Source organism: Mus musculus, chromosome 1, assembly GCF_000001635.26.
Source record: "Mus musculus strain C57BL/6J chromosome 1, GRCm38.p6 C57BL/6J".
In the NCBI taxonomy this organism is placed as follows: domain Eukaryota; kingdom Metazoa; phylum Chordata; class Mammalia; order Rodentia; family Muridae; genus Mus; species Mus musculus.
The window spans coordinates 34,811,647-34,825,568 of NC_000067.6; the positions used below are offsets into that span (position 1 = coordinate 34,811,647).

A 13,922-nucleotide genomic window follows, 5' to 3' on the forward strand; every position below is an offset into this window, starting at 1 on the left:
GACCCCTGGTGTCTCTCTCTCCTCTGTCCAGCTGTGGGAAGGCCAGGATACCTGACCCGCCACAAGCATCCATCATTGCCTGCCAGCCGGCCCCAGCAGCAAGTGTTGGTGCTAGCAGAGCCCAGGCGGAAGCCATCTAACTTCTGGCACAGCATCAGCAGACTGGCGCCTTTCCGCAAGTGAGCCAGCATCCATCAGACAACCTGACAGCACTTTGTGGACCCATCCTTTCCTCTCTGAGGCCTATACCATCAGGCCCTCTGCCTGTTTTACAAACTGGAAGTGAACAGGCACAGCGTCATGCTGTATGAAGTCTGGGCCCTGCCTCTGGCCCCTTCCCCATGGCTAGTGTGTGAGTACCAGCCTCTGACTATACTCTGGACCTGCGCAGAGCCTCCATCAATGGTAAGCCTGCACGCCACAGCTCTAAACCTCTGGCCAGGCTGTGCACATAGGCGCATCTGCTCTGGACATTCTTTGGAAAGCTATCATCTCCATTCTCCTGTTTCCTCTGGGTAGGAGACCAAAATCTGTGGCCATGAGCCACCTGCCAAAGCAGGTGTGTGCCCCTCTGCTCTTTGTCTGTTCAGGCCCCCAGTGCACTTGTAACCTGAGAGGTCAGGAACCAGGAATTATGCACTAACTCTACCCATACATAGCTGTCCTTATGCCTCCTGGTCCCTGTAGACACTGCTGGCTGCCAGATACCCTCTTTACTTGTGACATGTGTAACGAGAAAACCATACAGTCAACTGTGTCCCTGGTTCCAGGTTAGTGACAGTTCCCTGTAGCTGGGGTGGCTGCGCACACACCCACCCACTCACTCCCTGTTCACTATGATTTTGGTCGTGTTGTTTCTCTAACACTGGAGAATTGTTAATGACACAGAAAGATTGCCTTACCCTAGTTAAGTGTGAGAAGCCATAAGGACTGGACTCTGGCCCCTCATGGCCGGCCTCCTCGTGAGGCACATGGCCGGGCCTGCACATGGTGCAGAGCCTACAGGACTCAGAAGCATGGAGTCACTCTTGCGCTGCATCTTCTCTAATCCAAAAGACACATTTAATTTCATAAAGAAACGAATGAAAAGTGACCTGGCTGCTGGTCAGCTGGTGGTGTGTGTCAATTTCTTGTGTGCTGTCATCCCTCCTGGGCCTGGTACCCTGCCTCTCCTCCTCTTCTGCTCTCAGCCTAGGGGAGGCGCTGCTCACTAGGCCAAAGCCTCAGGGTTCTGGTACAAGTGGCTAGGGTCATTATTGCAGAGGCCCCAAGAAAGCAGGCCAGGGAGCCATGTACAGGGGGTGGACAGACTCCCTTCTCACCTCCCAGAGTAGCTAACTGGCACGCGTGGGCTAAGGCTCAGCATCTTCCTTGCTAAACTGAGGGACCCAGGAGGCTCATGTGGAGCTGCAGAAGCCTACACCTCCTGCAGTACGTAGGAGGATGCTCCACCAAAGCTGATCAAGGCTGAACACACAGCCTTGTCCCAGTCCTCTAGGCACTTCTTCACCAGGGGAAGTGGTAGCAAGTGCTAGTGAGACCGTCCCTCTGAAAACACTCCCACGAAAAGGTCAGAATATGCAACACAAGTCAATCTTTATTGAAAACTGCAGTATTAATTACATAACAATTCTGGTTACAATAAACGTGCTTTTAAGGATTTTAAATCTGAGCCCATCTACTCATCAGATTGCATAAAAAATTAAAACAGTATGAATTTACATCTAATTGAACTGGCTTGGGATGGACAGTCTGCCCGTTCCTTTGTTTTGACACATAAGTTCCATGAAGAGGCAAGGGATGCCTTTAACACTGGAAGACAATGCTGACTTAAGCATAAAAAAAGTACCAACAACAGTGTAAAAAAGAGTATTTAAAAACAAAAGTTTAAAAACGAAGAACCTTTTCTGTTCCGTCACAGCCTAGCAGGCTCCTTGGGGCCTCCAGCTGCCACAGTAACCCTGCTGGGAGCCAGCCCCCAGTCTGTCCCAACTGCTCTATACACTGCCCACGGTCTGCACCAGACGTACCCACTGCCCTCCCTGGGAACTGCCTGTATACCCACCAGGTCCTCACAGCTCATGAGCAGCTACTGCAGTCCTTGGACAGAAAAGCTGCTGCCTCCCATGCCATGATTCTAGTCAGATTTACTCTGCAGGCTTTCTGTTCTTCACATGAACAGGGAGGGCTAGGGAAGAGAAGACTCCTTTAAGACACGGCGAAGCAATGTTACCGTTCCTACTGAGACCACATCATCACTCCACCAAACACAGAAGACAGGGCAGGAGTAAGCAACTCAGAAAATGTAAAACCCTGGGAGGTGAGCAGGACACGAGAGGAAGCTCTACTGCACACCTGCCCTCTGCAACCCTCAGAAAGCACCAGAGGAAAGGACCAGTAGCTGCCACACTTGCCACTGCACCCTGGGAGGTCCTGCACCACTTGGCAGTGCCAGATATACCACAAGTACAGATGCCAGCTGCTGAGAGAAGGTGGCCCCACAGTAATACTAAACTCCAATATTCAGAAGGAGAACTAAGGAAATCTGAGGCAGCCCCAATGTGTAAAGCTGGTGCTTGCCAACCTCTCCCAACCACAGACACACTCAGAGGGCCAATGAGAAGGCAGGGAGCTCAAGCCTCCCCCTCCCGGAGACTGACTTTCCTCTCACCGGACTGTAAAACACCCAGTCTGCTTCTCCAGCCTCCTGTCCCATCAAACAACAAACCATGCCAGGTGCATGGCCGAGGAACAGTAGACACTCAACAACCAATGCAAAACACTCACAAGCTGCTACTCAGGATGGCAACTGGTAGCCAACAGCCACTCAACAGTTCCTCCAAGGAAGACCACAACACAGAGACAACAGTTGCAGAGGCCGCTTCCATGCCTGTAGCCTAACTGACCCAATCCTGATGGTGGTGGGTTTGCTTCTCCAGAGTCAAGGAGCTTACAGTTTCCAATACTCCACAACTCTAAACTGCAAGCAGCAGCAGCCGAGGAAGGAAGGCCCCTAGCCTCAGGGACGGCAGCAGAAAATAAACTTGATATATATAGATATATCTATATATCTCCTTAACAACGATGTCAGTGTCCATAGGGATCAGACTCTCTGCCTGCCTGTCAATTCAGCTGAAGGACTCTAGTCAGGAATGTCACACTCATAGAAAGCACACTGTCTTGGAATGTTCCTCAATGTTTTGGGATACCTGTACAGCCATGTAGTAGAATACTGACCCAATTCTGTTCCTTATTTTTACTGAAACTGAATGTTGTTAAAGTCACCCCCTGTGACAGTTCACTACCATCCATATACCCAGATTTTCACCTGGTAAGCTCTCTCACCAGCAGATCCCACAGTGATGACCTGATAGCTTCAAAACAGACAAGATTTCCACCCAGCCGAGTTGTACACTACAGAGGTGTTTGGTAGTCACTCCATTTCAACAGTTCCAGGGCAAGTGTGTGAGGCTGATGTGATCAGCAGGAGGGCAGCAGCCCCTCCCTCTCTCTTGAGAACTCAGGGCCTGTGCATACACACACACTGTGTGTTGCTGCAAGTAGGCTCAAAGACTTGGTAACTTCCTGCTGTAGGCAAACAACTCTACCCTTTCCAGGCAGGGAGATAGCCATGTTTAGTTGGGGATGGATAAGGGGACTTTTTCAAACACGTGAAAATCACAGGTACATTTGTTCTAAAGAAATCCCCTTCTGTCTGATGAGTCCAGAGAAAACTTGGAAATCCCAACCCTGCAAGTCACTCAGCACAGGGACGGGATCCCAACATGGAAGTACGGGTGCAGGCTGTGTGCTCCAGCAAGCGTGTCTATCTCTGTGCAGGGTGTGCTTGCTGGTGCTACCCCTCTCCCCATGCACGCGCACATCCAAGCACACACACACACACGCACGCACGCACGCACACATACACACACACACACACCTAAGTGCTCATGAGGCAATTAACCATAATCATCCATAAACTTTCTATGTTCATAGACATAAGGAATGAGGAATCTTCTGTTCACACTGATCCATGCAGCAACCTTCCTAAACTTCTCAAAAAATAAAATGCTTAAAAAAAAACTATGGAGAGCATTACTATAAAAATAAGGTCACCGAAGGTTCCATATTCAGGTGACCCAGCCTCTAGCCAAGTTGACTGCTACTGAGGCAACCTCTACACCAACATGGAAGCCCTGACTTAGCTGCCAGAGACAAGCACCCCTTCCAACCAAAGCCCCAGGAATTCAATGGGGCTGACAAAAGATACAAAGCTCACCCCCAGTTGACAGAGCCCAGAGAGGTCCTCGTGCCCTGCCCTTTGACCCACACTGAACAGAAACACTCTCACAGATTCAAGTCGGGCACACTCAGGCAGAAAGAACTTTTGTGGTTTCTTATGTACACACTCAAAATCTTTCCCACCACAGAGCCTTCCAAGCAAGAGCACTCCTGAACTGCCTGGCCCTTTCTGCTTTCCACATCTGCTTGGTACTGAGTGCCTTCAGTGACAGCAGAGTGGCTTCCGCAGGTTTCCGCAGGCTTCCCGGGCCTCACCCCGCTAGTTACAGAGAGCATCCTCAGGTGAATGGCCCCAAGACAAGCTACATTATTTCTACATTTTTACACATCATCACAGCCCTGCTTCTCTACAAGAAACATGAGGAACTAACTTAAAAATACACTTATTCCCTTGTAACCAGTCTTAAATGTACAACACTCTTCACAGCACACAGCTGAAGTCTTTGTGGGAGAATACAGCAGTGCCCATGTCTTTAGGTGACTCAGTTATTCTCAGGGGGAAAAAAAGGAATGGTTCCCTAAGCAAAATAAAGCAAAAGACAACACTGCCTCAGTGTGGCTGCTTCTCTTTGACATCTTCCCTCCTAGGAAGACAGTTTACTTCTACAATGGACTTTCCCAACAGTCCCAACAGATACAGAGAACGTTATCCTGTAAGACATACAGAGAAAACTCGGATGGCAGACCCTGCTCTGACACACAGACCACTCCTCACCCCAGCTGGACTCGTCACCAAGCTCCTGTATTTCCTGATAAGCTTCAGGTAGACCCCTGTTCTGCAGAGCACACTCCAGCTGAAATGAAGGAGAGGGACCCCGTCATCCCTGCTGCTGCTGCTGCTGCTGTCTGGAGCTGCTGCAGGTGTGCTCTCTCTCCCCCAGTCCCTGCAGCTCCCTCAGGATCAGTCAGCCAGTGCCAAAAAACCAGGCTGCTGAAAGCTATAGTCTGTGTCCATAACTGGCAACCCCAGCCCCTAAGAGTCCCCTGCAGTCCTCCCCACGCTTCAGTGAGGACATCCCTTGTACAAGTGTAACTGAGGCTCAGCGTACATCGCAGAGGTGCGTGAGGGACAGGACAGGCTGTGAACGTGGTCCAGTCCTTCGGGTTTTGCATATGATGGTTTTGCATCAGTCACTGCAGGTAGATTGAGCAAGCTTTGTTTTTGTTTGTTTTTATAAACATGCATTCAACTAGATATGATTCAGAATAGAGTAATACTCCCTTTTTATCATTACAGTTAGCTAAAAAATTTGCCAGGCAGTCCACAAAACAGGATTTGCTTTAAAACCAACCCAGAGTTAGTTGGAGACTAGCGAGCTGGGACCTGCTGGGCTGGGGCGCAGTCATGTTTAGCTAAGTGTCGGAGCAGTAAGAAGAAAGTCCTGGTTGGAGGCACAAGGCCTGCAGCACCAGCTGTGGAACTCAATGAAGTGACTGCACAGCTCCATCCTCAAATCTGGGAAAGAATAACAACAGTCAGACAGGCTCTTGGCACTTGTGCTTTACCAGTTCCAGAAGGCAGCGGTACCCAAAGCTGCGCCACCTGGTTCCCACCCACCTTACAGCAACACCCTGTGCCCCCTGCCCCATTATACCTGGAGCCCTACACACTGCACTACAGAAGCAGCAAGACAAACAGTTAGCACTCAATGCCCCCCCTCCCTCTTCCCTTATTGGATGTCCCAATAAGAATAATGACATAATGAGGTAAGGCCTAGGGTGCCATTCGTGGGCGGGTGGGCCGAGGCTGTAAGGGAGGGAGGTGAGCAAGGAGGGCAAGCTGGAGAAGCAAGCCAATCAGCACCCATCCTCACGGCTGTACATCAGTTCCTGCTCAGACTCCCGTTATGATGGGTTGTAACTGTAGTCACTGTAAGCCAGGCCAAGCCACTCTTCCTTTCCCCAAGGTGCTCTCGCTCAGTGTTGTGCCGTATCAAAAGACAGACAAGCATACTAGACCAGTGCTTGTATCTAGTCAGTCTTGCAGTCTCCTCAGAGAAGTGCACCTCAGCAGGGCCCACCTAGCCACAGCCTTCACTAATACTCACATTAATTTGCAGGGCAATCACCACTGTGGGGGCACATAGCTGTAGGTGGGTGTTCCTGGGGCTCGGTATGTGGGGACAGTGACCGGGTGAGGGGCTACAGGAGTTGGAGAATGAGCAGTCAGCAGAGTACCTGGAAGAAAGAACACTTCATAAGGAAGTACAAGCGACTGCTAGAGAGCTCCATCATGTGGTCTCTGAGAGCACATCCTGACCTGACTTTCTCTGGGGAGGCAGGAGGGGAGGGAAGAGGAATGGTCTTGGTCTTGAACCAGAAGGGTCAAACCTCCAAACGGATTATCCAAAATGATGAAAGGCATTATTAGTGCAGCAGTCGGTGGTCATAGCATGCTTGTAAATCCTCTTCAGACTAAGCACACGAATTTTGGCAGATCACATGACTACAAAATGAAAATGTGAATCCACGCCCCTTAAACAGGAAGGGCTTCTGATACATGAGCAGCGGAGGTGAATGTGGAGACAGTGTGCTAAGTGAGGAAGGACGGTGTGTGTCCCCACTCACGCGAAGTGCTCAACACTGTCAAACACAGACACGGAACACGGAATAGTGGATGCTACACCTCAGGAAAGGAGAATGGCCTAGCTGTTTAATGGGTAGAGGAGATTTAGACTTGCAGGGTCTATGTTCTGGAGACCTGTTTCACAATCCACTGAGTTATATACTGGAGGGAGAGGACAGAGCGGGGAAGAGAGAAAAAGCCCATGGACACACGCATGAGGGAGTTCTGTTCCATTCGAACATATACTCAGCAATGGCTCTGAGGTTAAGCCACACCTCCACATCTCAAGGTGGAGGCAAATCCTTGCTGCTCACTCCTCCTGTGCAAGCCGTCCCCAGGTAGGCAGCAGCAGTCTACATTAGTTTTCCTTAACAACGAATCCAGAAAACTCAAAGTGGAAATTATACAGAATCCCACAGTGCTAGAGCTGACATAATTTCCTTATGTTGACATTCAGGAAAAAATTGTATATGGGATGGCTTCATTTTTTTCCTCTTAAATTTCAGTCATAGAGAACCCACTGGCCTTGTATGGAACAGCTTGAAGGCAGCTACATATATTTAAATGTCAAGAGGTGGCCCCATCCTTAGACCTGCCATCCAACCTCAAGCTTCCATGGAGGAATGTCCCAACTTACTTTCCTGATTCAATCAGTAAATGGCATAGGATTTTTACAAGCAACTATTCCCTCTATCAACACAAAGCCAGCTTTCCTAGAGAAACTTTCTCATTACTGCAACCTCAACAAGAGATGGCTGGCCCATCTGGAACTGCTCAGTTTAGCTGCTCACTGAAGGAGCCAAATGAGGGGTACCTGAACATTCCTCATTCCTACTGCCACATGGCCACCTAGCTCACTAACAAGGCAGGTACTCAGTTAAGTTCCACAGTGAAGAGGCCACTTGACTCATGCCTGTTCCTGATAGGAGAAGGGAAGAGAAGGGGAGGGCTCAGCAGTCCTTTCACACAACTGAAGTCATGAGACTCAAAGGCCATGCATGGGTCAGAAGCTTCATGGACTCTCCTCACTTCAGCAGGTCTCAGGGTGCCACAGAACACACAAGAACTAGGACTCACCTGCTGACATGGCCATCGTGGTCCCAGCAACCATGCCCATGGTGACCCCGCTGCCTCTAGGAGGAGGGATGGGAGCAGGGTAGACTGTTGCTGGCATGCCATTGGGCTGCACCACCGTGGTGTGGTGAATGACGTGAGGAGGTGCTGCATACAGAGGTTGTGTGTAGTACGTGCCTTGCTGTGGGGAAAACAGAGACAACTGCCAAAGGGTCCCAGGGCTGTAGGGAGATGATGGAGCCAGCCCTCCCCCAGGTGTAGGGCATGCCCAAGCATACCTGGGCGTATGGACTCTGCTGGGGGTAGGCACTTCTCACTGGGTACACAGCCGTCTGGTAAGGATTGGGGGAAGAGGAGTATGGTGGAACAGCTCCGCTGGTTGGGGAACAGGACACTTTGTAAGGTGTGCCAGGAGTGTAGCCTGGAACAAAGAAGCCAAAGGCCTGAATTCAGCCAACGCCAGACAAGGACGATTCTACAGAGAGGAGCCAGGGCCACTACCAATCATGAACACAGTGGAGCCCCCTCTCTCCTCTACCTGGATCTCTATACTTTGTATGCAGGTCCACATGTGCAGTGCTAAGTTCTGTAGAGCACATACGCACACAAGAACCTGTCCTGTCTTGCTGGATACAAACTATTATAGGGTCTCCCTAAGCTCAATTTTGCATTAATGGCACATATACCCTTTCACCCTACATTTAAGGTCTAATCTTGGGGAAATAAGCATATACACACACACGAAACTTCACTGCAAGCAAGCAGTACATTGCTCATTACAGCAAAACTAAAAAAACCAACAAAATGTCAAAGCCTGGCAAAGCACCTTATTGAAAAGACATGAGTCAGGGGAGTAGGCTGACTTGCACCATCACCAAAGATAAAATGAAACATTAAACACTAAAGCAGATTATTAGACAGAACACATGAGAAGATGCTAAAGAAATGGCTCAGCAGTTAAGAGCACATATTGCTCTTCTACGGGACCTGAGTTCAGTTCCACCCACATAGGGTCATGCACAACTCCAGCTCCAGAGGATCCAACCAACTCTTCTGCCCTCCAGGGGCATTGGACTTAACATGCACAACTCCCCTCCACACATACACAAATAATTTCTTAAAACAAAAGGGGGCAAAGCATATGATGAAGAAGTGAAGAGAAGATGGCACCATACAGCCACGTGAGGCTATTTCCAGAAGCTGTACTAACAGGTCACAGGAAGCTAAGGAAGAGCTGCACAAGAGCAAAGAGACTAACTGGCTCCTGAAGGAGCAGCAGAGACAGGGATCTTCCTTGGGGCCAGGAGAATTCAGACCACTGCAACTGCCAATTACCAGAGTCTGGTGCCTCCAGTGGATTGGTATCTTGCTGATACACAAGACAAGCTCCAAGGTAACTATGGAGTGAAAGGCAGACAAATACATGCTGCAAACAGCTGAGAGGAAACCCTTGGAAGAATTCAATGACTGAAAACGAGGTAATGGCCATAGGCAGGAGTGTCTTTCAGAAGTGTGCAACCACAGACTATGGTGGTGGTGTACAACCATCCAAACACAGCACAACATTGCACTTGAACTCTGAGGACAGCTTGCAGGCTTCCTCAGTCTTACTCTCTACATGTGCTCTCTGCGAAGGCCATGACGGCCTTCATGCTTTTGTTGCTGTAAACATGGGGAACAGCACTCAGCTGTCCATGGGTGTGTCAGAATCCCTAGCTCTGACAGACAGGTTTCAGAGATGCAAGCAAGCAACAGCCCCTCTTGGGGCCACAATGGAATTTGGAAAACATGTTCTCCAGCCATACACACAAATTCTCATCAACAGGAGACTCTGATCCAGCCACATAAACACTACTTAGCAATCATTAAGAAGAAATTACAAATTACAAATCGATTGGATTTCCACAGTAAGCCAGACACAGAACAGCACGTAACAATGATCTGATTTACATATCCAACAACTGGCCTGCCCACCTCAGAAGTAACAGATATATGACATATGTATTTTGAAATCCCCAAGTCTTACATGTGTGGAAGTAGTCAGGAAAGGGAGAAAAGGGAAGTCCTACTGACATAATGAAAATGTCCCAAGGCTGTTTTAGGCAATGACTCCACAGTCAGTGCTGAAGTCCAACTGTGGAGATCCATCAAAATCCACACTAAATATGTGAGTGTTTGTGTAGAAACTGTCTCAATTTTAAAGGGTGAACTGAATATAAACAATTTTAATTTGAAATTTTGAAGTTTTAATTATATTTTTAGTAGGGAAAATTAATGACTTCTACAATATCTACCATTTTTAATATATCAACATTCAATACTGGTGCTTTGCCAAGAAAGCCAAATACGCAGATTTTCCATTAGGATTTATAAAGCAAGTTAAAAAGAGCACATAAGGAGACATCACAGATTGGATCTGAAGGTTTTCTCCCAAAGCCTGGTCTACAGTGTGGTAGTGTGGGGCCTAGTGGTGAATTCTTTAGGGAACTGGGGTGTGTGTCCTGTGGGACGAATGGATGAGATGGAGGCTTCTGCTTTATCATGTTCCGCCTGGCTACACGCCCAAATAATGGGACTAAGTCATCATGGATAGGAATCCGAAACTGTGAGCCTAATAAAGCCTTTCTCTGAAAAGGAAGCTGCCCGCCCACCTTGGACATCTGTTACAGGGTAAACAGCAAACACCATCCCTTTCTCCCACTGCTCATCTCCTCGACTTTACAAAGGATAAAAAGGAAAAGGATGAATATGATACATGCATTCCGAAACTCAAATCTTTAAGTATGTTCAACTTTATTATATGCCAATTATACCACAACAAATCTGTAAGCCATCTTTAAGTGAGGGAGAAGCCATGTAAGGTCCATCCATTCAGGTTTCAGTGACACAGCAAGGGGAAGGACCAGGGGAGCCCAATCGCCTCCCAAGTACTCATTGTGCAAGGAGTCCTGACCTGCCACCGAGCCAGGTCCTACTGTAGGTGACCAGGAAAGATCCGCCCCTCCACATGAGGTCCTTGACTTTTAGTAGGAAACATTGGGGGGGGGGGGCAGGGAAGTAGAGTGCTCACAGCATCGTGGATGTAAGAGAGAGAGAAACCAAGTCAGAGTGGGAGCAAGACTGTCACAAAAGGAACTATGTAGGACTGGAGCAGAGAAATTAAGCATACCACGCCATCCCTCCAAACCAGTTCCTCACTTATCACACCATCATCATGCAGACAGTACACTGCTAAACAAGTGGCCTTGCTAAGTCTGATTCCTACTCAATCGCTTCCGTCTAGTTTTTGTCCCATTATTTCCAGGAATTTCAATTGAGTCATCTTGCCAGAACTGGGCATGGAAGTACGTGTTTGCAGTCACTGCACTCTGAAGACGGAGGAAGGAGACTATGGATCTGAGGCTAGCATGGGGGCGGTGCTTAAAACCAAAAATACAGAAGGGAGAGAGAACAAAATTCTCTGAGGGATTACTAAAATCACTTGAAGGAAATATGGACAATCAAAATGTTCATGTGTCCAGCAGTGGTAGCACACGCCTTTACTCCCAGCACTTAGGAAGTGGAAGCTGGCAGATCTCTGAGTTTGAGGCCAGTCTAGTCTACAGAGTGAGTTCCAGGACAGGCAGGGCTACATAAAGAGACCCTGTCTTGGAAAAATAAACTACAAACCAAACCAAACAACAAAATGCTCAAGTATGCCACACTCTGAGGACAGACCCTGGGTGTCCCTCCTGGTGGAGCCACGGTCAGAATCTGTGGTGCTAGTCAGTTCTCACTTGGCCTGAAAAACAGGGCCCACACCATTGCCCAGCATCAAAACCAAGCACTCCTGATACATACGACAATGTAGAAACAGGAGCACTAATAAGGAATGCTTTAGGCATGGCGATAGTGTTGCATACACTTTTAGATACTTGTAAAGTCATCACGTGATGCAAGAGAGTTGCTTCAGAACAACACAGGAACACTGGCGGCTTACAGCTGACACAGCAACTCTGAGCCCGTGGCAATCAAGGCCAAGTGACTGGGGAAGTGGCTGCACTCTCACAAGTTAGGGGACGCACCTGAAAACTGTTTCTATTGAAAACTCTCTAAGGGTGTTATTCAAGACTGACCTAGACTACACAGTAGGGTCTCAATCCAACCATACAGTATAGGCTGGAGAGAAACTCAGCAGTTAAGAGCCCTGGCTGCTCTTACAGAGGAGAGCAGTTTCCAGCACCCACATGGCAGCTCATCATCTGCAACTCTAGTTCCAGGGCATCTGACACACTCTTCTGGCCTACTCAGGCACTGGGCACACACATATGCAGGCAAGCACTCATACACGCCAGTGTTTACATCTTAAAGGCAAACAAGCAAGCAAGCAAGCAAGCAAGCAAACAAACAAAACACAAAGGGCCAGGAACACAGCTCAAACAGAGCACTTGCCTAACATGTGCAAGACCCTGGGTTCAATCTCCAGCACTGCAAACAAAAACAAACAAAAAAATCATTTTTTAAAAAACAAAGTATTTTTTAAGGTTAGGTAAGCTGTTACAGATTTAAAGGAGGCAAAAGATAAACATTCAGCTTCATAAAGAGATTCAATATGTAGCATTAAATAGATCCTCATTCCAAGGATTCAACAATATTGGCCATTTCTCAGTGATGCGTTCACTAGGGACAATGGCCGCTAGCCCACGCCTACACCCACAGAACTATTGGGAGGTCGGATACAGATGCAGGTGTTTCTTACAGGGGAAAATTCTCTACAACATGACTCATCTCCTGGGAAGCTACTGAAGGAAATACTTCACAGGCAGAGTGGAAACTGAGAAAGGCAGCAACTGAACAGGACAGAAGGCAAAAGCCCACGTCCTGCAGAAGAGAGCTCAGCACAGGAGCCAGACTATGGCAGGAGCGGGTCTCCTGAACAAGCACCAAGAAAGCACAGTGCTAGACTAGCCCATGGGCCAGAAACACACACCTAGAGATCGTGAGAGTCCTATGAACACTCCTGAGAGGTTCGAGATAGGCTGTTCAAAGGAGCAACAGAATCCTTATCGCTGAATGTGACAAATCAACAAGAACAAAACAACAACATACCTCCCACCACAACACACTGACAGCAGTCAGCAACAGGAGTCTAGTGGGGTCACGACAGACAGGCATTCTAACGTGGTGGTAGCAAACACACTGATCTCCTTCCTTCCCTAGACAGTGTCTTGTAGCCTAGGAAGACCTCACATTTGCTATATGGCAGATTACCCTCCATTCCAATCCTCCTGCCTCTATCCCCATAAAGAGCCACCGTGCAGGCTGAATACAGTATGGGGATTGTGTGTGCTGGGTAAGCACTCACTGTACCAACTGAGTCAGTCACACCCCCAGTCCCCTGTTTCAATTGTAAAAAGCTTTCTACACGTATAGGGATTGTTAGATTCTGTGCATATATACCTTGAAGAGGAAGAGAAGACTCCTGCAATTCCACAGTCAATCAACACTGCAGTGCTATTTCCTTTCAAGTAGTTGGTCATACAATAAGCTTTTTTCTGTTTAAGCAAGCCTGGAATCTCATTTCAGAGATATATTTCTGGATTTAAAACATATGTTTTATTTTCATTTCTTGTTAAATACCTTTCATAAACAAGTATCAATGCCAGATAAGCACTGTGATAGCCAGCTTAATGGAACTGTTACCTGCTCTAAGATGCATCTGTATTTGTGTTTGCCTAATTACTTGCTGCAGTGTATCTCTCTTTGTCTTTTAAAAACATGCTCTGGCAGGGCATGGTGGTACAGCCTTTAATTCCAGCAGAGCCTTTAACTCTGGAGAGGTGGAGTTAGGAAGATCTCTGTGAGTTTGAGTCTAGGCTAGCCTACACAGTGAGCTCCAGGCTAGCCAGGGCTACAGTAATCACTAATCAGTTACTTTTTCCTGAGGCTTTCAGATCATCAGTGCACCCGAGGCATTCAGTGGGACAGGGGCAGGAGGACT

The 13,922-nt window shown here is 48.1% G+C and overlaps 2 protein-coding genes across 16 annotated transcripts in view; one reads left to right on the plus strand and one right to left on the minus strand.

Annotated features, from left to right (window-relative positions):
* The window catches only part of Arhgef4 (Rho guanine nucleotide exchange factor (GEF) 4), a 134,806-nt gene extending 133,698 nt beyond the window's left edge, over positions 1 to 1,108 (plus strand). For 8 of the 12 annotated variants that reach the window (XR_003954968.1, XR_003954966.1, XM_030253603.1 and 5 more), the window contains one exon: positions 32 to 1,093. Coding sequence is in view for 7 of the 12 variants with exons in the window: in XM_030253604.1 (XP_030109464.1) it covers positions 32 to 183 (152 nt within the window). In the remaining 5 variants the exon portion in view is untranslated. Of the gene's footprint in view, positions 1 to 31 lie in introns of all 12 variants that reach the window. The other 4 variants (NM_001368773.1, NM_183019.3, XM_030253611.1 and 1 more) reach the window with 2 other exon arrangements.
* A 463-nt stretch (positions 1,109 to 1,571) lies between these two features.
* The window catches only part of Fam168b (family with sequence similarity 168, member B), a 29,833-nt gene continuing 17,482 nt past the window's right edge, over positions 1,572 to 13,922 (minus strand). The window contains exons 4-8 of one of the 4 annotated variants that reach the window (NM_001160235.1): positions 12,374 to 12,409; positions 8,221 to 8,363; positions 7,946 to 8,123; positions 6,351 to 6,480; positions 1,572 to 5,758 (exon numbers count right to left, since the gene is read on the minus strand). In NM_001160235.1, coding sequence (NP_001153707.1) covers positions 6,368 to 6,480; positions 7,946 to 8,123; positions 8,221 to 8,363; positions 12,374 to 12,409 — 470 coding nt within the window. In that variant the 3' untranslated portion in view covers positions 1,572 to 5,758; positions 6,351 to 6,367. Of the gene's footprint in view, positions 5,759 to 6,350; positions 6,481 to 7,945; positions 8,145 to 8,220; positions 8,364 to 12,373; positions 12,410 to 13,922 lie in introns of all 4 variants that reach the window. The other 3 variants (XM_006495845.2, NM_174997.2, NM_001160236.1) reach the window with 3 other exon arrangements.